At 30.4% G+C, this 27,591-nt stretch overlaps 2 protein-coding genes across 2 annotated transcripts in view; one reads left to right on the top strand and one right to left on the bottom strand.

Annotated features, from left to right (window-relative positions):
• The window catches only part of LOC142321172 (cell adhesion molecule Dscam2-like), a 348,909-nt gene that overhangs the window by 238,595 nt on the left and 82,723 nt on the right, over window positions 1-27,591 (top strand). Inside the window, exons 4-7 of the mRNA XM_075359167.1 lie at window positions 9,412-9,708; window positions 21,646-21,763; window positions 23,811-24,024; window positions 24,515-24,755. Coding sequence (XP_075215282.1) covers window positions 9,412-9,708; window positions 21,646-21,763; window positions 23,811-24,024; window positions 24,515-24,755 — 870 coding nt within the window. The remainder of the gene's footprint in view (window positions 1-9,411; window positions 9,709-21,645; window positions 21,764-23,810; window positions 24,025-24,514; window positions 24,756-27,591) is intronic.
• LOC142320756 (uncharacterized) lies at window positions 5,523-8,307 on the bottom strand. Its single transcript, XM_075358749.1, has 3 exons — window positions 8,158-8,307; window positions 6,190-6,258; window positions 5,523-5,933 (listed from the first exon to the last, which is right to left on the bottom strand). Exons 1-3 carry the CDS (start codon window positions 8,305-8,307, stop codon window positions 5,523-5,525), a joined length of 630 nt encoding a protein of 209 aa, XP_075214864.1.

Below are 27,591 nucleotides of genomic sequence, written 5' to 3'. Positions count from 1 at the left end.
ACAAATTCTATAAAAATTTACCGCTTGTAATATTTATCATGACAAGAAAACAATTTACTGTGGAACCCAACCAGTTGTAATATTTACAACTGATGATTTAAATCAGTACACCAGCACACTCAATCGGGCTGTCAATGCCACACTAACTCGCTCAGCAATGGATAGGCCTACATGGAAGAAATGGGGAATGCAATAATGTGTCCAAATGGCCACTACATCTGCCCTGTTTTGTAAAAATAATAACGGGTTGGTTAATGCTCCAAGGTTATCATATTCAGGGTTCATTAAATTGTATATTAAAAATAATGCTAAGGAAAATAAACATTTTTCATGATAGACTAATAAGTTTTTGTTAATTTAGGTGTGAAAAGTTTGTTAAGGCTGTTACAACATACAAAGTAATAGAGAATTCATAAAATTACTGATGATAATAGAAATTATCATATGTTTTTCTTTTTATTTAGTCAAATCCAATATTATAACTATTACAGCCTATGAAAATAAGTATAAATAAATAAATTAGAGAAAATAATAAATTCATTAACACTGTTTGACAGCAGTTTTTTATTTATGAACTACTTGTTTTTAGAATAATTATCTGTGATAATTATATAACATTCATGATATTTTGAAAGTAAATATAAAATGTATTACAAAATAAATTAGCATTCTTTATAAAATTGTGTGTGCGACAGTGCATAAATATTGTCTATAAAGATTTTAATAATTTTATAAGAAAATGTTATTTCAAGAGATTTGATACTTCAGTTCAACTTCTCAGCTAATTAATATGATGAAGAGTCAAGTGAAATCAAATCTTCTCTTTAATTTTACCATACAGAGTTACTAATTAGTATACTCTGTTAATTAGTGATTTTGAAATAATCTAAATGCTGTCAGGCGTTCCTAATGAAGTAAACCTGCTTCCATAATGACTATTTATTTATTTGCTATATTGAATAAGATTATACTTTAATGCAAAGTTGAAAAATAAAATGAAAGAAAATTATTTCTTTTATTAACATGACAAAAATGTTTCAATTAGCTGTTAATCTTATACCTAGCTTTTGAAAATTTACTTTTATCTTTATGCTATATTATTTATTCAATTTACATAATTCAGTTAAAACATTTTTAAGAAGAAATTCATTAAATTTAAGTTAAAACGTGGATACCAATATGAAAGCTAAGTAGTAATCAATAGAGTACATAATTCAGAATAGATATTGTGTGAAACAGGATTCCCCCGACTTTTAAACATTTTATTACATTCAAATTGTGAAAGCAGTAAATAGAAAAATGAAAGAAAAGAATAGCGATTGTTGAGGATTTCTTGATCACAGGTAGAAGAAAAAGAGAAGAGACCAAAAACACTTATATATTTTGATACTCTAAGGAATGAGTGTAATGGTTAGGGCATTAATATAATTTATTTCATAAAAAATGAAATTTTATTTAAAATTTAATTAATTTAAATAAGTTATTAATATTATTTACTAGTCATTCAGGGCTCGTTTCATTTGCTCGACCATCTAACCACAGTGTGGACCCTTGATGTGATTGTTATCCTCACGGTTGTGAAAATATTGAATACTTATAGAAATTCATTAGAAAAAAAATTAATCATTTTACGTCATTATATTCTGTTGCCATGGTGGTGGAAATATAATGAAGTAAAAAGATTAATTTTTGTTTCTTTAATGAATATTTTTAATTTCTTTACCCCTAAGGGGGCTAGGACCTCGATCTATGCCTTAAAACCTTCTCTGGGATAACATGAATGTATCATGAAAATTTAAAAACAATGGATCAGTTGGTTCTTGCATGATGCTGTTGCAAACAAACAGACAAACTTTCACATTTATATTTTAGGTTTTTTGATTTGTGATAAACTTAAAAATATTTCACTTATAATATTTTAAAAATAAATTACTATATTTATCAAAAAAACCACAATAATTATAATCATATATTGTTGATTTATTCTGGAATATTCAGATGATGTTAGCTATCAAAGATCGAAATTATTAGATAAGTGTAATAACACCGTCTTTAAAACTATATACTTATCAATTATTATTCTCTTCATACTTCTAACCAATTTCTCCTACTTCTAGGCTGGAATGTAGGGAGGTATCCCAACTAAATGTCAATTTCCCTTCGCGTAGTTTCTGTAACTTAGTTCAACTTACCAATTGGCATAGAATATATATATTTTATATGTATAAAAATTGTGTAACTTGTATTTTACAAAAACACAAAGACAAGTTGTCTTAGAAAGAGGATGGATGTGGTGGTTGTTGGGCATGCCATTATTATTTGTAACTAATATTATTCATTACTTTTGATTCTGCTACATAGTTTGAAATTTTGTTTAGATTATATTTTTATTAAAAATCATACCTATATGTTGCAGAATCTCATTCAGTTTTAGAAATATAAAGTAATTTTGAGATAATAAAACTCAAAATAGTACTGTCTAAACTCTAAATAGTACTGTATGTATAGTGACGTGTATTGATTTTATTATATCTTAATGGAATGGTTTCTTACATAAATAGAAAGTTTTTTATGTATATAGGTAAAGAGATTTATTAGTTTTTTAAGAAGCAGTCATGGTAGATGATCTGGAATAAGATCTTGGACAGATGAGTTAATGGTTTGAAAATAACCTGATACATCTCAATAGTAGTGAAATACATTTGCGACTAATTTTCACAGTAATTATTGGAGAAATATAGAAGTGGGTTATTCTTACCTCAGAATTAATTTGATAATCATACCTAATTTCTTGGTTTAAAAGTTGACTACTCTGTAATGTTTAGAAATCAGAAAGGATTAAATTGTAAAAGGTACATTTTATACTTCTTAATTTTAATAACCTTACCATTCTAAATATATCATTTATGTTTTAATTTTTAATAATACAAACCAAGTAATTTGAATCTTAAAAAAATATTAATTTCAGCAAAATAATTACACTCATAGTATGTTATATTAAGCTTATATTTTGTAACTTATAATATCTTCAGGAGGCAGTAATGTTAATGTATTCATTATTAAGTAATGTTAGCAAAAATCTTTTCTTTAAAAAAAAAAAAAATATCAAACTATGTTAAATCTTCCCTTTCATTCCTCTTGTAACCGGTTTTTAAACGACACAATATACCATAAATTTTGTTCTGTCTTCTTACTTTTTCTGTAAAGACATCAATCTATATTTAAATATGTGCAACCTAACTATTTTAGTACAATAATTATACAACTACTGTTGCAAACATAGAACCTGTTATGTCAGTATGAAAATTCATCTTATTATGTTAGTATTCATTTCATTACTGTAATCACTTGCCAAGAGTTTAAAGATTTCTTCTGAACTTTACAAAATTTAAATAAGGTCTTCTTAAGTATTTAATTATGGGAAAACAGCTTTACATTGATTTCTTTGTAGGAATCTTTTAATCATGATTAATTTGTATATACATGAATCTATTAAATTACACGTATAATTTTTATAATACGTTATAATTTTTTTTTACGTTATAATTTTTTTTTTAATCTTTGTTTAATTGTTTACATTCTACATACATTATATTACTTTGTGTGATATTTTTCTTATTATTTATTGTGTAATTGATAACTCACCAGGGCCTCAGCTTGGCTACTGAAAAACAAAAAAGTAAAAAAAATAAAAATAATTTAATCAATCTAGGTAAATTTTTTTCATTATATTTTATTATTTTACTTTACTATTGTGCTTAACTTAGTTTAATAGATAATAGTGATTGTATTTAAATGTAATGGTAAGAAGATTTAGTACTAAATTTGTTGTAAATGTTTTATTTTAAAAAAAGATTCACTTTTTTATTAATAATAATTTTTAATAAATGTTGATCTGCGTTGTTAAAACGTAACAACACAACTACAATATATATTTTCCCCCAATTGTAATAATGAGAGAAAAAAAAGGGTTGAACATACCAGTTTAGATTACTGCTTCTTCAGATTAATTTAGTGTTCATGATAAATTTGCCTTGTGGGTGATAAAACTTCAGTATAAAAAATCTGTGATTGCTTTCAATGCGAAAGATTTATCAATGTATATATGAGGGGAGTTGGAAATAATTTAAAATGTAGTAATCATTTTCCTAGAGCAACATATGTGGCTATATCGTACCAGCTGCTGACATGTTTGTCATTTTCTTAGAGTATTGTTCAATATATGAATGTTGCCTCTTGATGCATCCAAAGGCTAATTCATCACACCATATAGGTGACAGATCATCAAATCGATGTAAAAATATTCATATGATTAGATAATGTTTATTTTAATATTTAAATCATTCAATTATAGATACATTACACAAATAATTTTTGTGGAACGTTTTTATTAGTTTATGTTGTCTTAAAATTATAATTTTTTAACTAACTAGGTAGTATGTTTTAATGTAGAAAGTGAAGAAATAATCTATAACAAACCAATTAGATAAGAAAAAATAACAAATGCTTCCATGACCAAAAGTGTATAATAATTTATTTTTTCATTTCTATTAGTTTGTATGGTCAATTTAACATAAACATTCCACCATTTTGTTTGCATCAAGAAAGAAAAGTAAAGGGTTTTCTACTTTAGAGCACAAACTACTACTAGGAGCTATTACACTCTATAGTGAGGAGGATGAAATTGATGATAAACTATATGCATTTCCTACCTTTATTTTTCAGTAAATAAATTAAAAATTTTGCAATAGTAAATTTTTTTTCTCTTATTATCACATACATGGATGTATCCATGTTAACAGTCCATCACTGTTGTTGATTATTTGAAGTTTGAATGATTATAGATGAATATGTATTAAGTTTATGCATTATTTATTGATTGAATACATTTTTTATTGAAACATTTTTGATTGAATTTTGGTAATTTTATTTATCGTAATTGCATTTTAGTTTAATAATAACACATTGAATATATTGAGTAGTATTAATGTAATGAATTGAATAGATGAATACGTTATGTGTAACCGTACTATTACATATCACGTCTTGTCTACAATAGAGTCAGCTGAGCGGCGAGAAAAAGAATTATGACAATTAAAACTGCCATTACAATATTTTTAAATGTAAACAAAATATGATATAAAAACTTAACATTACTGCTCACCAAAATCGGCAGATTTTGAATATAAACTATTGATATTGAATATAAACATAGATAATTAAAATATAATGAAATTTTTTGTAATGTAATATAATGTAATGTAATGCAAATATTATACAATTTTGAACAAAACATAACTGACAAATAATACAAATATTAGGTAGTATCATAACACTTAAGATATACATAAGTAATAAGTATAACAACATGAATACATATAAAAATAACATTGAATAAAAACTTAACATCTTAATTAATTATCTGATAAGGGTAGCAGACACAATTTATGTATTGGTCTACGAAATACACCATTTGATGTACAAATGTCAACAACTCTACTCAACTAAATTGAGTAAACAACTCAACTCAACTCAACTCTGTCAACTAAATTATCAGAACCCATGAAAGGATGAGTAACAATTCCAGATTTCCAAAATAATGGAGAAGTATTGTCATCACAAATTAAAACTAAATCGCCCTCACACAGATTTCTGTTAGGAAAAAGCCATTTATTGTTTTGTTGCAGTTGATGTAAATAACCTTTAGACCATCTTTTCCAAATAACTTGAATAAATTTCTGCAATAATTGCCACCTACCTAAACGATTTTCTGGAATTTCGGAAAAGTCTGGGTCAGGAAATGAAGTAAGAGGAGAACCGATTAAGAAATGGCCAGGAGTAAGCGGTTCAGGATCTTTAGGGTCATTAGAAATAGCAAAAAGTGGGCGAGAATTAAGACATGCTTCGATTTGAGTTAAAATTGTATAAAATTCCTCGAAGGTAAGAGAATGGTTTGTCCAACGACACGGTGAAGATGAAATTTAACAGTCTTGATTCTGCTTTCCCACAAGCCACCAAAGTGGGGCATGGAAGGGGGAATAAATGACCATTTGAAATTTTGAGAATTTGAGAAAGATTGAATAGCCGAATTGAAGTCCTTTGTTTTAAAAAATTGAAACAATTCATAAAGAGTGTTCCTAGCACAACAAAAGTTGGTAGCATTATCTGAATACTTTTGATTACAAATACCCCTGCGAGCAATAAATCGTCAATGAAGGATTCAGTTGTTAAATCTGAAACAAGTTCTAAATGAATAGCCTTAGTAACTAAGCCAATAAAAAGCGCAATATAGGCCTTTGAAAGAATTTTAGATTTCTGCCCGCCATGGCGAATCATAATAGGTATCATCATAATAGGTATATCATAATCATCATAGGTATAATCATAATATGGTGGTCAATAGTGCGCTATTGACCACCATAGTCAATAGCGCAACTAGAAAAGGCTTGCGAAGGCGTGATTCTAGAAGAGGGTAATTGACCAAGTTGCTGAGATTGATTATCAGCATTAAAACGAAAACATTTTAGGCATTTCTTAACTATAGAACGAATAGCTATTTTTGCATTCACAATCCAAAATCTTTGATGAAGAGAACTGTGAGTTAATTGGAGTCCAGCATGTAAAAGACGTAAATGTTCACTGTAGATGATTAACCTTGTTATGTTTGCATGAGGATGGTAGTATTAATTGATGTTTTTTATCGAAAGACAAATTAGAATGTTCCAGTCTACCTCCTTCATGAAGTAAACCTTTATAGTCTAAAAATGGATCTAGCGAACTGAGTTTGCTTTGTTTCGAAATGAAACGTTGGTTTTGAAGATCATTCATTTCAGATTTAAAATATGCTAACTGAGATTGATGAATGAAAAATTCAAGAGTGAATTCTAATTCATTTGAAGACAATGCATCAAATTTTCTATCGTTAGTAGACTTATGCTTAATATTTTGAATGAATCTAAAACAATAAGTAAACACACGAATTAGTTTAGAAGCGATGAGTATTTCTCAGTATAATCAGTAATATTAGAGGTCAAAAGAGATACTTGAACAGTTGACGTTTTTCAAAAAGGCATTGAGGATCAACCTTTGTTTCAGTAGAATTAAAGTGATGATTAGTTGACGAACAGAAAGAATCTTGCAAAACCATAATATGAAATTAATTAATTTTTCTGGAAGACATCCCCGAGAGAGTATATCGGCAGGATTCGAAGATGATTCAATATGATGCCACTTCGCATTAATAGTCAACTGTTGAATTTCTGAAACTTGATTGGCTACAAACACCTTCCAATTGGTGGATTGACTATGAATCCAATGGAGCGCAATCATGGAATCAGAATATAAATGAATTTCATTGATTCTTTCATTTAAAGCTATTGTAACTTGATAAAGTAAACGTGATAAGAGCAAACAAGCACAGAGTTCAAGTCTTGGAAGAGTCATTTGTTTTAAAGGGGCAACTCTTGATTTGGAACACAATAAATTACATGAAACTTTATCATTACAGTAAGTAATTCTAACATATATACAACATCCGAAACCCTTAAGAGATGCATCTGCAAATCCATGGAGTTGAAAGGATTTGATGCTACTATCAGTGTTTAACTTTACACATCTGTCAACATTTATAAAACTAACTAAACTTAATTGATTGTATAAAATTTGCAACTGCGATAGTAAATTATCGGGTAAAGTATCATCCCAATTGCACTTGACTAGACAAAGGCTTTGCATAAAGTGTTTGCATAAAAATATAATGGGTCCAATAAGACCTAATGGATCATAGATACCAGAAATAATTGATAAAATATGTCTTTTAGTGAATATTTTAACTTCCCTTTGATTGACTTCATAAGTTAATTTATCTAAGTAATTATTCCATAATATACCTAAAGTACGTATGTTTTCATTTTTATTTAATGATATAGGTGTATTTAATAGTACAGTATCATCAGTGGAGAAAATATTTTGACAGTTGGAGAACCACTTTTGAAGTGGAAAGCCATACTGTTTTAATAAGTTACATACATCAGTTTTTAACTGCTTAATTTCATGTACACTATCAGCTCCTGTAATAAGGTCATCAACATAAAAATCATTTAATATGGCTCTGCAGGCATTAGGAAATTGATCGTTATTGTCATTGGCAATTTGAACTAAACAACGAGTAGCTAAAAATGAGGCACTAGTTGTACCATAAGTTACTGTTCTTAAGGCATAATGCTTTAAGTCTTGTTCAGGGTTTTCACGCCACAGTATTCTTTGCAAATTACTGTCCTTCTGAGTAACTAGAATCTGTCTGTACATTTTTGTGATATCATATGTGATAACATAATTATGGACTCTAAATCTTAAAATTATTGAAAATAAGTCTTGTTGGACAGTAGGTCCTATCATTAGTGTATCTTTTAGAAGTAGACCATTGCTGGATTTGGCTGAGCCGTCAAACACAACTCTTAGTTTGGTTGTTAAGCTTGTTTCCTTGAAAACAGCGTGATGAGGTAGATAAAAATCTTCTGAGTCAGGTATCAATAAATCCTTTGAATTAAGTTCAGACATATGACCTAAGTTTATATATTCATTAATAAAATTAGAGTATCCCTTCTTAAAACTAGGGTCTTGCAAAAATATTTCAAAATATTTTTATTGGTCTTTGCAACTTATCCTTCATGACTTGTGCTGCTTGTGACTATTTACATGTTGGTGTCATTTGGTGTACTGCTGGTGGCTTTTTTTTTTTTTTTAATTAAGCTTACATGTATTTAAAATGTGATCAGTAAGTTGATAAGATTTGGATTGCCTCATTTATCTAGTTTATGGTTCTTATGTATTGTGTGTTATATTTTGTAATGGTCAAGCCTGTTAAGATATAGTCTTGTTTTGTACATATGTAGAATAATTAAGGTTGTTATTAGTGTTGGTGGATTTGTAACTTGTGTCTATGAAGTGGATAGTATTATATTGACTATGATGCTGTGTAAGACTTGTAAATGTTCATTGAACCTGTTAAAAACTGCATTCCATTTAACCAATTGAAGAACGTTATGCAATTTGAATAGTTCAATTTATGTATTCCATGAGCATTGTGTTTTTTTGGCAGTTGTGTTCTGTGTGTAATGAATTGGTTGGTTTTGTTTATTGTCTGATAGTCAACCTTCAGAACTTTGCTTTCAGAACACCTTAAGGTAGTACCTTAGTTATTGAAGATAGTAACATAGTAGTGTATCCAGAATTTTTTAATTAAAGTATTACCTCTTAGTCTTTGTTTATGCATGTTAATTTGCTATATTTTGTTTTCTTAATCATTGCGTATATTTTTTATTTTTCTGTCAGAGTGTGTCATTTTATATGAATATATATTAATTAATCTTTTTTAAGTTTGATTTTTAAAAATGTATTTATTTTTTACAGATATGCAGAGTAACATGATGTTACAAGTTGATGATGTGTCTGTTTGGGCTGGTAATGTAGCATTATTGCGGTGTAATGCAAGAAGTTCATCACAGAGAAGTTTGGCATGGTTAAGAGATGATCCTATATTAGGTCGTTCAGTCCTTCATTCTGGTGGTAAATATGTGATAACTTCAAGCACCTTGCATATTCGTGATGCTTCATTAGATGATTCTTATGCACGATTTTATTGCCAAACAATCAATAAAATTACTGGAGAACCTCGCATTAGTAAACCAGCTAGAATTATTGTTACAGGTATGAGGTAGTATTATCTTGGACAGCTATTTATTTGTAGAAAAATCATTATGTTAATATTGTTAAAATCTAACTGATTTTAAATATAAAGCGTTATTTAGTTATTTATGTTTTCCAAACCAAATATTTGTAGCACCTGGTATTTACTTTAATAATTATACTCCCAAAAGTTTCATTTGGGAGCTAGTCAAGTTCAATAAAATTACTTATTTAATAACATAACAAGCTTTATTTCCATTATTTAATACTATTTTCCATTTACTGCTAACTGTAAAATAATTTTCAAATATTAAAAATCTAAATATGAAATATAGTTTTTAAGTAAGTACAGTTTGATATATTTCTGCTGCAGTGCAGTTATTGCTGTTTCACACATGACTACATCACTACATCAATTGGCTTGCTACAGACGCCATTATGTGATAGTTAGTGTTATATTTGTGTTATATTTTCTTAATCTTTGTTTATATTTTTTTTTTACTTTTGTGTCAGAACGTGTCATTATATATATATATATATATATATATATATTAATTAATTTGTTTTAAGTTAGATTTTCCTGTACATGTTTAAAATGCCTTTGACTATAGACGGTGTTACTGTGAAATATGTACTGTAATTCGTTACTTAAATGTAAGAGATTCAAAAGTGACCAAAATTCATTGACAGATTAGTGAAGTGAATAACGGTATATCTGATGGAATAGTAAGAAAATGGATTAGGGCATTTAAAGATGCCCTTGGCTTACAAGCCAAGGGTTTGTACTGGTTGTACAAACGTACATGATTGGCTTAGAGTGGGCAGACATCTGTCATTTCTTATGACCTGGTACAGTGAGTTAATAAAAGTCATGAAGATTATGATTTCATTACTGTGTAATGAATTCTCTTTAATTTAAGGAACTGTTCTTTGTGAAACTGTGTCAGCATGCTTAAATTATTGGAAGTTGTGTTCATGCTGGATACCGAAAATGCTGACTGAGTTGCACAAAAACAAACATTTACCCAGTGCTTTGAATTTTCTCACAAGATACAGCAATAAAGGCGATCTGTTTTTAAGCTGAATTTTTACTGGCGACAAGACAAGGATGTCTCACATTACACCAGAATCAAAACAACAGTCCATAGAATGGAGACAGGAGACACTCTACTCAAGGTCTTCCAAGAAACTGAAGTTCAAGCAAACAATGTCGACCCGGAAAACCATATGCACAATATTTTGGGATAGACAAGTGTTGTTGCTGTTTGATCTTTTTTACCTTGGGGTGAAACAATAACTGTTGAGACAAATTATGAGACCTTGACTAAACTGTCATGCAATCGAAAACAGAAGACTCAGTACAGGAATCATGTTTCTTCATGACCATGCTAGGCTACACATGGCTTATTGCACCTAAAATATCATCATGTTATATGGCTGGAAACAAATTAATCGCCCAATGTACAATCATATCCTGGCATTCAGTGACTACCACTTTTTCCTGCATTTAAAGTAACACCTCGGTGGTCTATACCACAATGATGATGATTACATCAAAACAACCATTCAGTAGTGTTTATCTTCTCAGGTGGGAGATTTTTTCTATGAAGCTGGATTGAAGAAGCTGATTACATGATGTGACAAGTGCCATAATGTAGGTGGAAATTATGTAGAATTGCAGATTAAGATCCAGGCTTTAAGGTGAATATAAATTTAAAAAAAATATATGCTTCTTATTTTTTTATATCAAAATGGTACTTGCATAAAAAAGCATGTCTTGTATTTAGAAGAATCTTTTTATTTTGGGATGTTCAGAGAGGAATTGCAAATCATTGAAGTTAAGACAGTAATGTAAATGGAACTTGAATAATTGAGATTAACCAGACAAAATATTAGATGAAAGGAGTGTATAAAAACTGACCTTGGAGAACTAAATTAGTTATATTATTGGAATTTGTGGAAATTAAGGTTAAAAAATTAGGAACTATTTAAGAAATTACTTAAATAGTGAGAATTTCTTAAAATTATTTTGTAGATTTTTTGTAATTTAATGCTAAGAGTGTAATAAATTGAAATTCTTAATAATATTTACCCTCTTAAGCTTAGATTTTGCTCATTTGCATTCTATTATTGGTATAGTTTATTTATTTAGACCTTCTATACCAACTGGGGGAAAGTCTTGCAAAGAAGTCACCATCATATTCTATTCTTCACCCTTTCTGTAGTATTGTGGAAGTTTGTTCTTTCCGTTCTTATTACATACATTGTCCTCCTCCCTTCCTTTTGACCACCTTCCCACCATTAATTTTTATTTTAGCCTACCATTGTTCATCCTGATCAAATATCCAAATAATTTTAACTTAAAGTCATCTATTTATTTTTTGAAGTTGCATATTCAGGTTATTCATTAATTTTAGTTTAAGTTTTTGATTTTTTTGCTTTTAATTTAGTTCTATATTTTCCTTAGAAAACTAAGCTTCTAGCCTTTAAGTTTGTTTTTAATTTTCAAGATTTGCAACTATAGGTGAGTATGGGAACAAATAATACAACTAACATTGTTTTCTTATTTAGTTTTATTTTTCCAAGAAATTTCCTATTAATTTCCCACTAAAAGCTACTTACTAGTAGCCAAGATTTGATAGTTGGTTTTTCATATAGTGTTTTCGGTGCAAATAGCACCCAAATATTGGAACTTTCCACTTGCTTTAAAAGTTTATTAATTATTGTGATACCATGGCCAGTATTCTCCCTACTCATTACTATGGCTTATTGTTGTTTTATTTTTTCTTGTTTTTAATTCCAAATTGAAATATTGTGGTTGGAGATGGTTTTCTGAATTGACAATAAGAACAACATTAGTCATTTCATTTTCAGTTATTTGGTCTAAGCCTGTTGCATCCCTTAGCAATCCTTAAAATATCAATCAATAAAATACATAGTGGCAGTACATCCTTTTGTAAAGCTGCCATATTTTTTTTAAATTTCAGAACAGCTCATTTTATAAAAATTGATGACTATTTCATTTTTTAGTTCATTGTGGTTCATTTTTGCATGATTTGAGCCGACGTGAGTTTTTTTCGGAAATATTGTTTCCTGAATTAATAAAATGTTAAAGTGGTTCAAAAAGTAGACTTCATAGATTTATTTTTGTTATTTTTCCATTCTAGTTCTAATAAACTGTTGTCCTACCTTTCTTCCTAAGATATGTCATCCAGGGCATTTGATCAGAGGCCCGTTTTGAGTTATAAAAAAATACAAAATGATTATTGCTTCCAAATTCTAGGTTTTTTTTTTATTCTCAATCAAAATAAAGATATTGTCTTTATTTACTATGATAGAGCCAAAACTGACATTGAGTTCATGAAGTGATGTTATACTTATTTCCTCAGTTTTTCTTCCAAAGTTCTGGACTCTTAAATGCTGAGAACTGATATGCTTTTATGATTTCCATATTCTCTGTTATAAATTCTTGTTAATAGGAACTATTACTGCAGTCTCGGGTTTTTGTAATTATCTTTAATTTCAGTACTAGCTTCAGATTATCCAGCTTCTTGGTTTAACCTTTATTTAATTAATATATAATTATAAACGTTTCTCTGTGATCCTGATTATCATAGATAATTATTTAAAAATCTTCCTTTTGTTAAATTTTACCTGAAATGTATTTTCCTTGAATTTAGTTTTTTCTGTTCATTCTATAGATCTCACTTAAATTTTTTCTACTTACATAATGAAGTTATTTCTGTTTAAATTATTGTAAACACTGTTATAGAAGTATTTTGTTATCATGAACTTCAGCATTTAAATGGTTCCTTTTAGTTCAATTATGGAAGTGAACTCTACTAAAGAATTAAATTATTTTGAAATTTTCATACAAATGAAATGAAAATTTGTTTTGTATTGATTACTGTATGTAACTTAATTAAATTAATGTAGTAATGTAACTTGAAGTAATTCGATTACAATGTTTAATTTAATTATCATATTGTTTTTAACTTGCAGGGATAAATATTATAAAAAATTACACTTGCTTGACTGTGTGGAAGCTATTAATAAGTGATTTATTTTGAAGCTTTAATTTTTGTATGAATTTAATATTTTTAAATGTTTTGAAAATAACTTGATTTATTTATTCTGCTGAATTTACAAATTTTGTTTAATGCTGATATGATAAATATTATGAAACTATTCTACAAAATTTAATATTTAATAATAGTGTTTTTTGTTGGGTATTTTTCCATAAATTTACATTATGGTAGGTTATCAGTGCCAATGACCATTAACTCTGTAACATTAGGTAAAAAAAAATTGTTGGCCTTAATTGTGAATATTTTAGATTTCTGAGATTTGAAATTAAATTAATTTTGTAATATTTCTAATAATATCAGTTACGCCTTAAATAAGAAAAAGGACTAGTAGCAACATTACTAATTTAAACAAAAAAAAACAAAAAAAAAAAAAAAAACATTTTGAATAGTATCTATACAGCAAATCCTTTGTCATCCAATTTTATGTTGTTTTGTAATAATATGCTTGTGAAGAGCGTATGTTTTTGTTATAACAAGATAAAACCTGGAAATGGCAGGAAGATGTTACTGAAGCAGTAGAAGTACATTATGGATTAAAAAATTACCAGTGAGGTATAACAGCTAATTTTCATGAGTCATTATAACCCTGTTGTAATATATGGTTTAGAGTTTTAGGTGACATCCTGATCCCATAGGGGAAAATAGCCACCGTGTGACGTTTCCGGTTGCCATACCACCCCCTCTATACCTAGCCCTGTTGGGCTTTACCAGAGGTCATCTTCAGAAACCCCAGTGGTTGACATATTACAGTCTTGCCTCACCAAGGTGCCACCAATGCAAATACTGCAAGCGACATTCCCATCAGTTTACTACTGACAAAGATGAACTCTTAGTGACAAAACACATCTCAAATATAGTCGTAAACAAGACTGAATTCCTAAACATTGAATGAAGGAACTGAAATCACCTACTCAAGCAGGTAAAACTTAGTTCGACTCACAACTCAAATCAACCAACAAGTGAAAAACATAAAAGTGAAACATTAAACAAAACCTCAATACAATAACTAACATAAAAACCAACAAAGTAACAAAGAAATGAGAAAACAGTAGAAACAAGGGAACCCCAGTCAGGACTCTATATCCTTTTGCTATCCTTTCTTTTGCAAATTAAATCATAAATTCCTCAATTATTGACCATTCAGCCTGGTTACTCCAATTCTGCTGTATATCCAGTGCCAACACAAGAATGTTGAGATTACAAATTACCTCAGTATGCTTTTCATCATATTTTGTGCACTCATACAATACATGTAAAGCATTATCCAGAACCCTGCACTGCAGACATAAACCTGCATCCACCAAGCCAAATCGCATCAGTTTGCCCCTAAAAGCACCGTGTCCTGAAAGAAACTGTATAACATACTTATTCAGGGAAATCCAGAAGGTGCGCTACAAGTATCTAATATCCAGGAAAATATCATGCTTATACCACCCATCTTCTGTCTAATCCCATTTTGCTTGCCATACATTATATCCATACTGCTTGATTTCCTGGATCTTTACAGAAGTCAACTCACCCAACATCCTAGCAGCATAACATTCCTGCCTTACTATCACAAGATTATCAATCGGTTTCACACCCACAATCACCAAGATTGCCTCTTGTAAAGTCGTTTGGTAATCACCTGTTACAGTGAGTAACATAAGTTGTTAGGCGCATGCTAAAATATTCCAATAACTTTGAAATTTTAGCCTCCCCGCTCAAACAGGTGCTGCATATAGCATAATAGCTTCACACACACCTTTGTACAGGATGCTTATGGTCCTAAAATTAAGATACCAATCAGGATTGACCACATGTGATGAATTCCAAAGAAGGCTTTACTGGCCTTCTCTGTGATGTATTGAAGGTACCTCTTGAATTGCAACTTCTCATTTAAGTACACCCTGAGGTACTTCTGAGCCTGAACGTATTTAGTATGTTGGCCTTTGAGGAGCATTATAGTGATCTTATCTGGCCTGAACGTCATCTTCTGTTGATGACCCCACAGCTCCAACATCCTGCACACATGAGTGGCTCTGAGCTCAACCTCATTCCAGGAACATCCCTCAACCAGCAGTAGTCCATCATTGGCATATGCCACCCGCTGGACAACTTCAGCATTAGAAGAGAATCAAACTTACCACCCACAACAAAGCACCCAACACAACCGTAGACAGTGTCATACCAACCTCATGGTTGCCCTCATGGAGCAACACATTGCGATAACTGAAATAGCTGTGCAATAGTTGTTGCAATTCGCTAACAGTACATGCTCTTATATGCAATTGGTAAATAGCAGAAGGCCACCACAGGTTATTAAAAGCATCGGAAATGTCCAGAAAAATTTGCAAGACATATTCTGCTGCACTCAATATCACATTCATCGTACAGTGTATAGCATCCTCAGTACCTTTTCTGGATCAAAACCTGTGTACTGGTTTTCTATCAGTAACCCATGCACAGTCAGCCTCTCATTTGTACGAAGATACAGGACCTACTCAAAAACTTTACTAATAACTAGCAGTAGCATCAGAGGCCAATAAGATAAACTGATTGCGGGATCCTTGTTGCCTCCTTTAAACAGCAATTTAACAATCCCTTTCTTCCAGCATACAGGGAAGCATCTGCCAAACAACAATTTATTGAACACCTGTGTGGTGTTCAATAAAGACAGTGTGCAGTCTTCCCAGCTTCATTGTCATCAGGCAGTAAATCTTTAAGTAATCTGCAAAAGATTTTAGGTTCATCCGATATTACGCCATGCTTGGTCAGGAGAGGAGACAGAAGAAAGTCCTTTTTACGTTTGTATTCTAAAACTCTATGCACAACACCCCAGGGATCCTTTCTTCCTCTTCACTAACAAAGGTATGCCAAGGATTCCTCTTAGCCATGCAGGCCTTATGGAAATAACGAGATCTTTGAACTGTATACTTCGCTACAAGGACTGCCCGCCATTCTGGATCACATTCACGCTGATGCTCTCTGTAAACGACAGAGCCTGTTTCAAACCTGTTAATTCGCTATTCCACCATGGTGCAAGCCTCTCTCAACCAGAACTACAGGAATTGAATGCCGAGCAGCATCAATGAAAGCTACCTATCTGACAGGTCCTGTAAACCCAATGTCTCCAGACTGCGATCAAGAACACGAAACCTGGCCGACAGAAAATTATTAAAGTTTTAGGTGACAATAAGAAGAAATGAAACTGAAGTACAGGTGACTTAAATGAAGTTTGTAAGAAGACATTATGAAAGACAAGATGAATTCAAGTAAAGCTGCAATAAAAAAAGCTCTAGAAATTAGAACAGTAGAAGAGAGAACCGATCAGGGTACACTTGAGATTTTTGAATATTCACAGTGTAAAATTTTTAGAGAAATTTTCAATATAAATATAATTGGAAGAAGATTAGAGAAAGATCTAGTTAGAGATGATTAAACTGGATAAAGAAGACCTTAAAAAAGAGCAGTGTTGGAGAAAGTTTTTAGAGGCTTGTGGAAAGACAGTTATGTGGATATCCATGATCTGCAACTCAACCCAACAGTAATTAGGTAATTTTACAAACATTTTTGACTGTGTTTCATTTTTGCATGTGATTCAGTATTACGTGATCTGAGCCGAGTGAGTTTTTTTTTCATAAATAAATAAAATGTTAAAATGTTAAAATCGTTCAAAGAGTAGGCTTCTTAGTACTACTGAAGACTACTAAAAAAATTGAAGAAACTAAAACTACTAAAGATATTGAAGAAGGCAATTAAAATCTTCACACATTAACAAATTAACAAACAAAGATTTGAAAGAATTGACATAAAATCCTGAGGAATAAGATGAAGCTACCTTAATTAATTGAAAAAAAAAAAAATGTATCTAATTCATTGATAGATTGTGCACTTAGAAAATTCTTGTCAAGAACAAAACCAAATAAAGCAGAGAGTTTATGATGTTATTGTGGATATAAAAAAAAAGAACTAAATTAAGAAAAATATTCACAAGCACAGTGCAGAGTTACTTCTAAAGGAACACTTGTTTTTTTTAAGTTTGCTGTTTTTTTATGCTTTTTAATGTATCTAAAAAGATTTTAAGAGTTGATTTAATCATTTATTACCCTTGCTTTGGGAAGCATTAAACAATTACGCAATTTGGAGCAGTTACCTGAATTGGTTTTTTACAGCTAAAATGGTAAGAAATTCAGTGTTTAAATGTTAAAAAAGCCCGCAGTTAATTGCAAAACTTTCCTGACTACACCGATGAAGTTATGCGATTCATTTTTGAATTTAATTAAATTTTTTTTCTGTTCATTGAGTGAAATATACATTTAAATCCATTTTTGTTATATTTTAATCCAAGATGCTCAGTAAAATAAAACAATAACTGACATTTTTAATATTAATATATTAGCATCACAATTTCAAAAAATATCTTTTCAATTTTTTGAAACCCAAAATTTGGGAACTCATGCATCAACAAACGTTTTTAATGATTAAAATATTAACCAAAATTGATATTTAAAAAAAATTGTTATTTTTTTTAAATTTGGGAGCATCAGGAAAGAGGTATAAGTTATGTGAGTGACTGTTGTTTAACAAAATATGTTTTGAGCATTAAAAAGTTTGAAATTGCAAAAAAAAATAATTCGGGGCTCCTATGCTCAAGAAAAAGCATTCAGGAGAAAATAACTTTTAAGAAAATAATCCCTAAGTGGTAATAATAAATTTGAAGAAAGAACTTTTAGAAATTGTTTAAAAATACAAAGAAACAGCCATAAATCTAAATAAACAAAATTGTAATTTTCTAGGAAGCAAGTGAAAATGTTTGGCTTTTTTTTTTTTGAAGAAATACTAAAGAGTAAATTTATATATTTGTATAATCAACATTAAATAAACAAATACCTGCTTGATAATAATAAGGATTCAGTAGCAAGGGATCTTTGTCCAGATTCTACATTTAATTGGAGGATATAAATCTCCTGCTATCCTTGCATTCCATTCCGTAAAGATTAAGGGCTATAAAAAAAAATTAAGAATTTTACATTTTAAATCTAACAGGTGGTAACTTGCAAGATGGATTTAAATTTAAAGAATTCTTTTTTTTAAATTAAAGAGTAATTTTTTGTTACACAGACCATTGGAGTGGGATGGGCAAAAATATTTTGTAGTGGTTTGAAAGCTTATTGGTGTAGAAAATATAGATGCAAAAACTCACGTTAACTCTTTTCTGAAGTAATATTTAGCTAAAAAAAAAAGAAAAATATATACTTATCTTTTGTGGAGGGGGTGAATATTAAATAAACATTTTTGGTAATTTGTGATCTTGGAAAAAAATTACAGCATTTGTAAGAAAAACTTTTGGCTGAAGTTTCCAGTAAAAATTTGAAATTTTATTTTCACCATGACACTCCACTCCTTATTCCAGTTATTGCAAAATTTAATACATTTTCCTTCCCCAAAAGGTAGTACCTGTCTACCTAGTTTGAAGAAAATCGTGAGCATGTCCTCAGAAAATAGTGAGCATGGTCCAGAGTTATATCACCAAATACAGGCCAACATACATGCATACAGTAGCCGCAATTTAACAGCAAGCTAGGATGATAAGCCTGCATGTCACTGCTGCACTATTATTGTTCTCTGAAACATGGCACACCATGATTGTCATCTCTTAGTAGTATAAACATGATACATGATACAGTGGATAGTAATCATCGCCACTTCAAGGTCGCTATTACTTGGCGGCAACTGTATGTACAAAAGCACAAACATCTGTCTGAAAAAAATAAATTTTTTGGTCTTTGGAGCGTTGGAATATTTTTACATTTTTTTTTTATCTGTTTATATACTTTGTTTTTATGGCTGTATCTGCTACAGCAGCATATAGCGGGGAAAGTAAAACTTATTTACTAACATATGAATAAATATTTAATTAATTTTCATTGCATATCTTAAAAAAATGTATTATTTACTTAAGCTGAAAGTCTATTATTTATAGAAGAAAAAAAATTTAAATTTATGTATTCAGTGACAAAAAGTTTGTTATAGATGCAATCTATGAACATAATGTCGATTTTTAAAACAAGTAAAGTAATGTGAATTTAAGAAAAGGTAATTATAATTTTAAAAAAAGCTTTTATTACAGAGTTTAAACCATTTGGCAGCACAAAGATTTGAGAAATGTGAGATACAATGTTGTGTTCTCTTGTTTAAATGTTCTATACTGATGAGCCTTTTTTTTTTACTCATAAAATTATGTGTATTTGGTTTTGTGTTTTTTAATGCATTATTTAACTATACTTACCATGCTCACCTTACATTCAGTTCTCTCACTCTCTGAACTGTCATTACTAACTACACCTAAACCACCAGAAAACTGCTCATCCTTTCCTTTAACACTTCTGATCCTTGGCTTTTATTTTCAATGTTAGTGTAAAACTAAAAACACAATTTGGAGCAATTACCTGGGTTTTACTACAAAACCCAGAAGTCCTAAAGTGAGTAATTGGAAGTTAATGACGTTAGATTAATGAATAGAAATAAGATACATTTCAGTTAATATAACCATTTTTTTAATCTTATATTGAGATAATAATAAGAGACAATAGTAGTATTTTAATATACTTATGTTATAAAAACTGTTCTTTCTATTGGAAGGCATAGTTTGATAACATTTTTATTTACTACATTTATTTGTTATTTTCATTTATTATTTTTTTCATAATATATTTTTAAGATAGTTTACCTTGTTCGTAGAAGAGTTAGTTACAAGAATGAGAGAAAGAACCAGAGGCATTAAAATTAATGGAAGATGTATTCATAGTATTCACTTTGCTGATGTTAAAATAATAATCACAGTTGTTGACAAAGAAATGAACAGAATGATAGAAATACTATCTAAAATCCCAGAAGAATTTAAATTGAAACTTAACAAAAAATATGTAATAAGAAAGAAAAAAGGCATCATAAAAACTTATATAAAACTTGACAATGAAATCTTGGACAGGCTGAAAATTTTTGTTATCTAGGTTATCTTTGTTATCTACATTTTCATCACTAATGAAAATAAATATGAAACAGATTAATAGAAGAATGGCACTTAAATAGCTTTCAAATATAAAAAGAATAAATAATCATGTAAGCTTGGTCTGGAAAACGTTTGATGAAACATTTATCTAGATTGTGTTAAGGGACAGAGATGAGATCAGAAAAATGGAAAGGAAGAACTTGAGACAATGTAAATGTGGATCTGAAGAACAAGCTGGGCAGTTAGAAAAAGAAATGAACAAGTTCTAGTAGAAGTGAATGAAAGCAGATTGCTTTTAAACTTGACTGTATAAAGAACACAAAATTGGTTGAGCTTATGTTACAGCGTAATCAATCCTTAATGAATATATTTGCAGGAAAGGCAGTAGGGAAGAAACCAAGGAGACATCTCAGAACTCCAAAAAAATTTTTTTTTTCTTCAAGAACATGGAAAGAGAGATGGACTGGTACAAATTGCGCAACAGCTTGAAGGGGGCAGTGTTACATAAAGATATATATATATATTATAGAGATCATAGAGAGAGAGAGAGAGAGAGAGAGAGAGAGAGAGAGAGCTATCTCTAGAAGGTATCATCTTCATCTTTAGAAGTTGATGATGATAATAATTTTTAATGTACTGTATACAAGAAGCTTTTAGATTTGTTTATTATTTTTTCAGGTCAAGGAATTTTTTAGTTCCTTTACCTGAGTCACTCAGTGCTGAAAGTGCACTGACTTAATAATACTTGTATGTTATAAAATCATTGTAAGGATACAGTTTTTCACATTTCAGAAGTAGAAAATTTGTAATTATAAATTAAATAAAATATTTTTAACTTTTTAATGAATTATAATCTATTATTTACATACATTTCAGACCCAGAAGCTAATGCTCCACCAAGAATAACATACTGTTCATCAGAAATGAAAATACAAATTGGTTCATCCACCGAACTTGAATGTGTTGCTCAAGGTTACCCACCTCCATCTTTTAGGTAAGCTGTACTTGTTAAATAGTAAAATTATGAGTAATTTAGTAGCATTTAAGAATTAATATCATTTTGCTACTTTTCTCTCTCTCTCTCTCTCTCTCTCTCTCTCTCTCTCTCTCTCTCTCTCTCTCACGTGTGTGCGCACTCACAGACACACACACACACATAATTAATAATAATGTAGCTCATTCTCATGAGACCATTAAATTTAAACTTGTTTATAGATCTTTTTTAGCAACTAGGTAATAACATAATTATAATTTCCTTTTAATCACTGGAAGCATAGGAGTCTTTCAAAATAATTATGTTTATTACAATAAATATGCAAAAGAAAAAACTGAATAATGTTAATTGATATACACAAAAAATCTCATAATCATGTAAGGCCTTTAGACCCAAAATTTATTAGTTTCAGGTTCTTTATTTATGTACAAGGTCTATTCAGAAAATAACTGAGCTTTATTTTTTTAATCTGTATTATTAATTTTACAGATTATTGGTCCTTGTCCCCTTCAAAGTACTCCACTACCCTACTCACACACTTTTCTCTGTGGTGTTTCATTTTTGTGAAGCAGTCCTGGATAGCTTCTTTTAATATGGCCTTTAAGGTCTGTGATGAATTTGCTTTAATGTCATCAATATCCTCAAAATGGCATCCTTTCATACTGATGTTTACTTATGTTTTTTTTTTTTGTTAATTTTACTGATTTTAATGTTTAATTGATTGTTAATAAGAAAAAATCACAAGGAGCCAGGTCTGGTGAGTAGGGAGGCTGAGGGAGGATAGTCATCTGATTTTTGGCACAAAACTGATGAATTGACAATGCTGAGTGTGCAGGTGCATTGCCGTGGTTTAGAAACCATGAGTTGTCTCGCCACAACTCTGGTATCTTTTTGTGGATTTTTCCTCATAATCATTGTAAAACGCCTTGGTAGTATGCATGGTTCAAGTTTCACCTTGGGGCAAGAATTTAAAATGCACAATTCCATTAAAAATGAAAAAAAAACAGAGAGCATCACTTTGACATTGAATTGAGATTGTCATGCTTTCATGAGACATGGAGATCCTTTGCCAATCCATTGTGATTGAACTTTGTCTCAATATTGTAGCCGTAAATTTGGCTTTCGTCTCCCATTATGATCCTTTGCATAAGTTTTCATTGTCATTGGCTTGTGCAAAAAGTTGCCAAAAAACTTCCACTGGATGTTCTTCTGCTGTTTGGTTATCAAATGAGGAACAAACTTTGCTACAACTCGTTGCATGTTCAATTTTTCAGTCAAAACGTCACAGCATGATCCAATCAAGGTGCTAACCACTTCTGCAAGTTCTCTGACAGTCAATCGGCGATTTGCATGCACCAGATCATTGATTTTCCGTATGTGGGTGTCATCAGTTGAAGTCGAATGCCTTCCTTTGGCTATCTTTGATTGACTGATGGCCACTTTTAAATTGTGAAAACCGTTTGTAACATTCCATACGACCCAGCACATCTTTTCCATAAGCTTGTTTAAAAAGTTGAAATGTTTCTGTAAAAGGTTTTCCCAGTTTCAAGCAAAATTTTATGTTGTATTGTTGCACAAAAAAATCATACATTACAAAGATCACTTCTAACACTTATACATGTTGGACTCAGATAACAATAACACAAAAACTAAGCACGATATCAACAATTCAAGAAGATGTGTTTACAGTGGATGTTATGCAGAACACGATGCTACCAACCACATGTCACTAAATATCTCCATTGGTGTGTAATTAAAAATGTTCAGTTATTTTCTGAACAGACCTCATACATCAGATATTAAATTAACAGATGTTAATGTATTCTGTATTAACAGAATTTAGATGTTGAAAATTAAAATTATTTAAAGAAAAAAATTAAAAATTAATCATATGTATTAATTGTTATGTGATGATTCCAAGTCTTTACGAACGTTAAAACAAACTTCTGGTTTATTATAACTTGTGGACTTCTGAATTCATATGATAATTGTATCTTTACCATCTTTCGTGAGTATTTGAAATTTAATAATATTTGTGTATTTATAGATGGTACAGACAAGATGGTGGTGTTCTTATTGAAGTACAGTCTCAATCAATGCTACTGCAAACACAGGGCTCAGTGCTACAGTTCTTACAAGTTCGGTCTGAAGATGCTGCTATCTATGTCTGTATAGCAAATAATATACTTGGTGAAGATCGACAAGAGATTATCTTAACTACTACTGTGCCCTTATCTGTCTATATATATCCTCAATATCAGGTTTAGTACCTTTCTTATTTCTTGACCACTGGTTTTACTCAGAGCATGCATTGTTCATTTGTGTGTATGTCAATAGTGCATTATATTAATATATTAATTTTTTGTCTTAATACTTTTTTTATTTTCTTATTTCATTTTTTTTTTTTTTTTACTCTCTTTGTTATATGTATTGTCAGTTCTCTCTTATCTGCTGATTTTTAACCTAATTTGCTTCTTGTAAACACTTCCTCAAACTTGTAATTGAATAATAATGATCCTTTATTCCAACATAATGATCATCATTCATTTTTTTTTTCTTTAAAACATTTGCTATTGATTTATTTATAAATTAATCAGAAACTGAAGAGCCACACAAAATAGCACAGATTTAAACAAGTGCATAATGTATTTCTTATACAGTAATTATTGACATTTCCTTACTTAGATTCAATTTGGTAAACCATTTTGATGTTAGACTTAACTGAAATTAAATTTCACTTTTTATTTTTAGGTTGTTGATGGTGGTTCAAAGGCAACTTTTAATTGTTCCGTCCATGGTGGTGAAGGTGTTATTAGTATATCATGGCTGAAAGATGGTCGACCATTGCTTGAAGGAGGTAGAATTAATTATCCACATGATAAAGAAAGTTTAGTACTAGAAGGTGTATCTAAATTAGATCATGGCATGTATCAATGTTATGTTCGCAGTGGCGAAGAAACTGCTCAAGGAACTTCACAACTAACTTTAGGAGGTATTAATAATTCATTTTATATTCATAGACGAACATTGACTTTTAATCTGTATAATTTTGTTTTATAATTCATCTAGTTTTATGGGTATATTTGTACTAACATTTGTAGTAGTAATGAACTGTTGACTGGAACCTACAATTATAAATATCTTAATTATTCTTTTGAATGAGGATATCATATATTATGTGCATGCAGTATAAACTTAAATTGGTCTTGAGACAGTACAGTTAGTTAAATTGTAATAACTGCTGTACAGTGTTGTCAAATTAAAATAAATCTTGTGTTCAGAAAATAAATATTAAAATTTCTGGCTGCACAAATTTTACATATCAAATAAATATTATGTTAATGAAAAACACAAAAAAAGTGATATAACGAGTAAGCTAAAATGAACATTTGTATGCTTCCAGTTTATTAGTCATTTTTATTAGTTTCAATAATAAAAGTTATCACACATTATTTACATAGCAATATGATGAAACCATAGCAGAAACATATGATGAAACATAGCAGTATGTTCATATAGTTTAGCTAAATGATAAAGTAACAGCAGAATGATAAGGTGCTACCTTATGCCTAAGGTAGGCATTTTTGCCATAATTTATAGAAATATTTTGGCAAAACTGAAATAGCAAAAGTAGTTGCTATCTATTTTTTTTTATTCAGTTGGGTCATTCATCAGTTTGTCTTATATTCTTTAGTTTCTATTTATCCAATGGGGTTAAAGTAATTCAGCTAATTAAAATAAGTTATTCAGCTACATTAAAATGTTCTGTTTTTGTGGTTCATAATTAAGGTAACCATATCTTATGATGCTACACATCATTTGAATGTTTATTCCTTAAATCTTTTGTAGTATTAATTTATTAAAAATAAGTTTTGATTTATCGTAAATTCTTTTTCTCTTTTGCACCCAGCAAGTACTTTCACAAAGATCTCTGCTTCTCCAAAACATTTTTTATATGATAAAATAATCTTAAAAAAATAGATAAATTTTAAAATTTAAATAAAATTTATTATTTCTCTACACCAGTTACTATGTTCATATTTTACTTTTTCATTAATAATTAAATTTTTTCATTGCTGTTTTTCTATTGCAAAGAATTTAAATTTGTCACTAATGATTTCTAGATGTCATGTTTTATAGACTAAAAGTTATGTTTTATTTAAATATAGCTTCGTAATTAACATAATTAGATCTTTTTTATTACAAGGGTAAATCAAATATAATTTTTAAAAAAAATTTATTTATTGAAATATAAAAGGCAAATATAATTTATTTTTCTACATAGTTTTCTGCTTTAGAAATACATGTTTCCCAGCGACAAGGAAAGTTTTTTATCGCAGCATTGTAGAATGAAGCTGGTTGCTTCAGGAGCCAGTTGCGCACAAATCTCTCCATGTCCTCATCATCTTCAAATTGTTGCCCTCGAGCTTCTTTAAGTGGCCCACCAAACAGATGAAAATCACAGGGTAGTTCAGGCTATAGGAAGGATGGCCACTTTAAGTCAAGTTGAGTCCAGTGCATTTCTTCTAGTTTTGAGACTGTTAGAGCTGCAGTATGGGGCCTGGCATTGTCATGGAAGAGGATGGCCTCGCGAATTGGTTGGTCTTGTCTCTTTTGTGACGATATGCAGCCCTCACCTTGTTTAACAGCTTGCAGCAGTAAGCAGCATTGATTGTGCATCGCTCATGCAAAAAATCAATGAGCAAAATGCCACGCCAGTCGAAAAAAGTAGTTGAAAGAGCCTTTTACCAGCTGACAGTTGAGTCTTGGTTTCACTGGGGCTGTCTCCCCTTTCCTCTGCCACTCAATATTGGTTTGTTTTGACTGTGGAGTGTAGTGGTGGACTCACATTTTGTCACAGGTGGTGATCTGATTCAAAAATTCATCACCTTCTTTCGCAAACATTGCTGTAAGCCTCTGACAGACCTCCAAACATCTTAACTTCTGATCTGCGGTCAAAAGGTGAGGGAACCATCTGGCATGCACTTTATAGAACTGTAGGTCATTTGTGATGATCGCTTGTCAGCTCTCATAACTTATTCTGACCTTTTCTGCAATTTAGGATACTCTCACTCTTCGATTGTCTTTAAGAATGTCTTGAACTGCGTGAATGTTTTCATCTGTAATGCTGGTTCGAGGATGGCGATCATGTTCCTGATTTTCCACTCATTCTCATCCTTCTTTAAACTCCTTATGCCAGGCAAACACACGAATAATAATGCTTGCTTCCTGAACTGTGCAGTCAGTCTCTGGAAAATTTCTGTAGCTTGAACTCCTTCACGAGTAAGAAATTTTATAATTATGGGTTGCACAGTAGAGAGATGCACCTGTTGCTCCAACATTGTGAGCATTACTGATGAATTGGTTGGGAGTGTGGAATGGCCGGCTCTCCCCACTCCTAATGACACCACCCAAGCATACTAGAAGTGTGAGCCTAGTTCTACCAAGTGTTGATACTCAGGAACAAAAATCCCATTTATATTTGATTTACCCTCACATATGTTTATGTTCATGAACATTTCTGATAGTGTTTTATAAAGTTTTCGTCACTCCTACATAGTTTTTTTTTACAACTTTGCTCCATGCATTCTTTTACACATCTTTCACCTTAGTCGTCTTATTTTCTTCACTCATGAAAATGATGGTGACTTCCACTATAATGGCTGAGTTTTGGCTTCTAGATTGCAATCATAAACCTGAGATTCATTACCAGTTGTCACAATCTTAAGGAAATTAAAGCACTGTTGCCGTACTTCAGTATTTGTTACACTTCTGGCAAAATAAATCTCTTTCTATTAACTTTGATACAAATTTTATGGCCATTTTGT

Source organism: Lycorma delicatula, chromosome 3 (genome assembly GCF_047948215.1).
Source record: "Lycorma delicatula isolate Av1 chromosome 3, ASM4794821v1, whole genome shotgun sequence".
Taxonomy (NCBI): Eukaryota; Metazoa; Arthropoda; class Insecta; order Hemiptera; family Fulgoridae; genus Lycorma; species Lycorma delicatula.
Note: the sequence above shows the minus strand (reverse complement) of the source record. Positions and strands in the feature narration are given on the sequence as shown.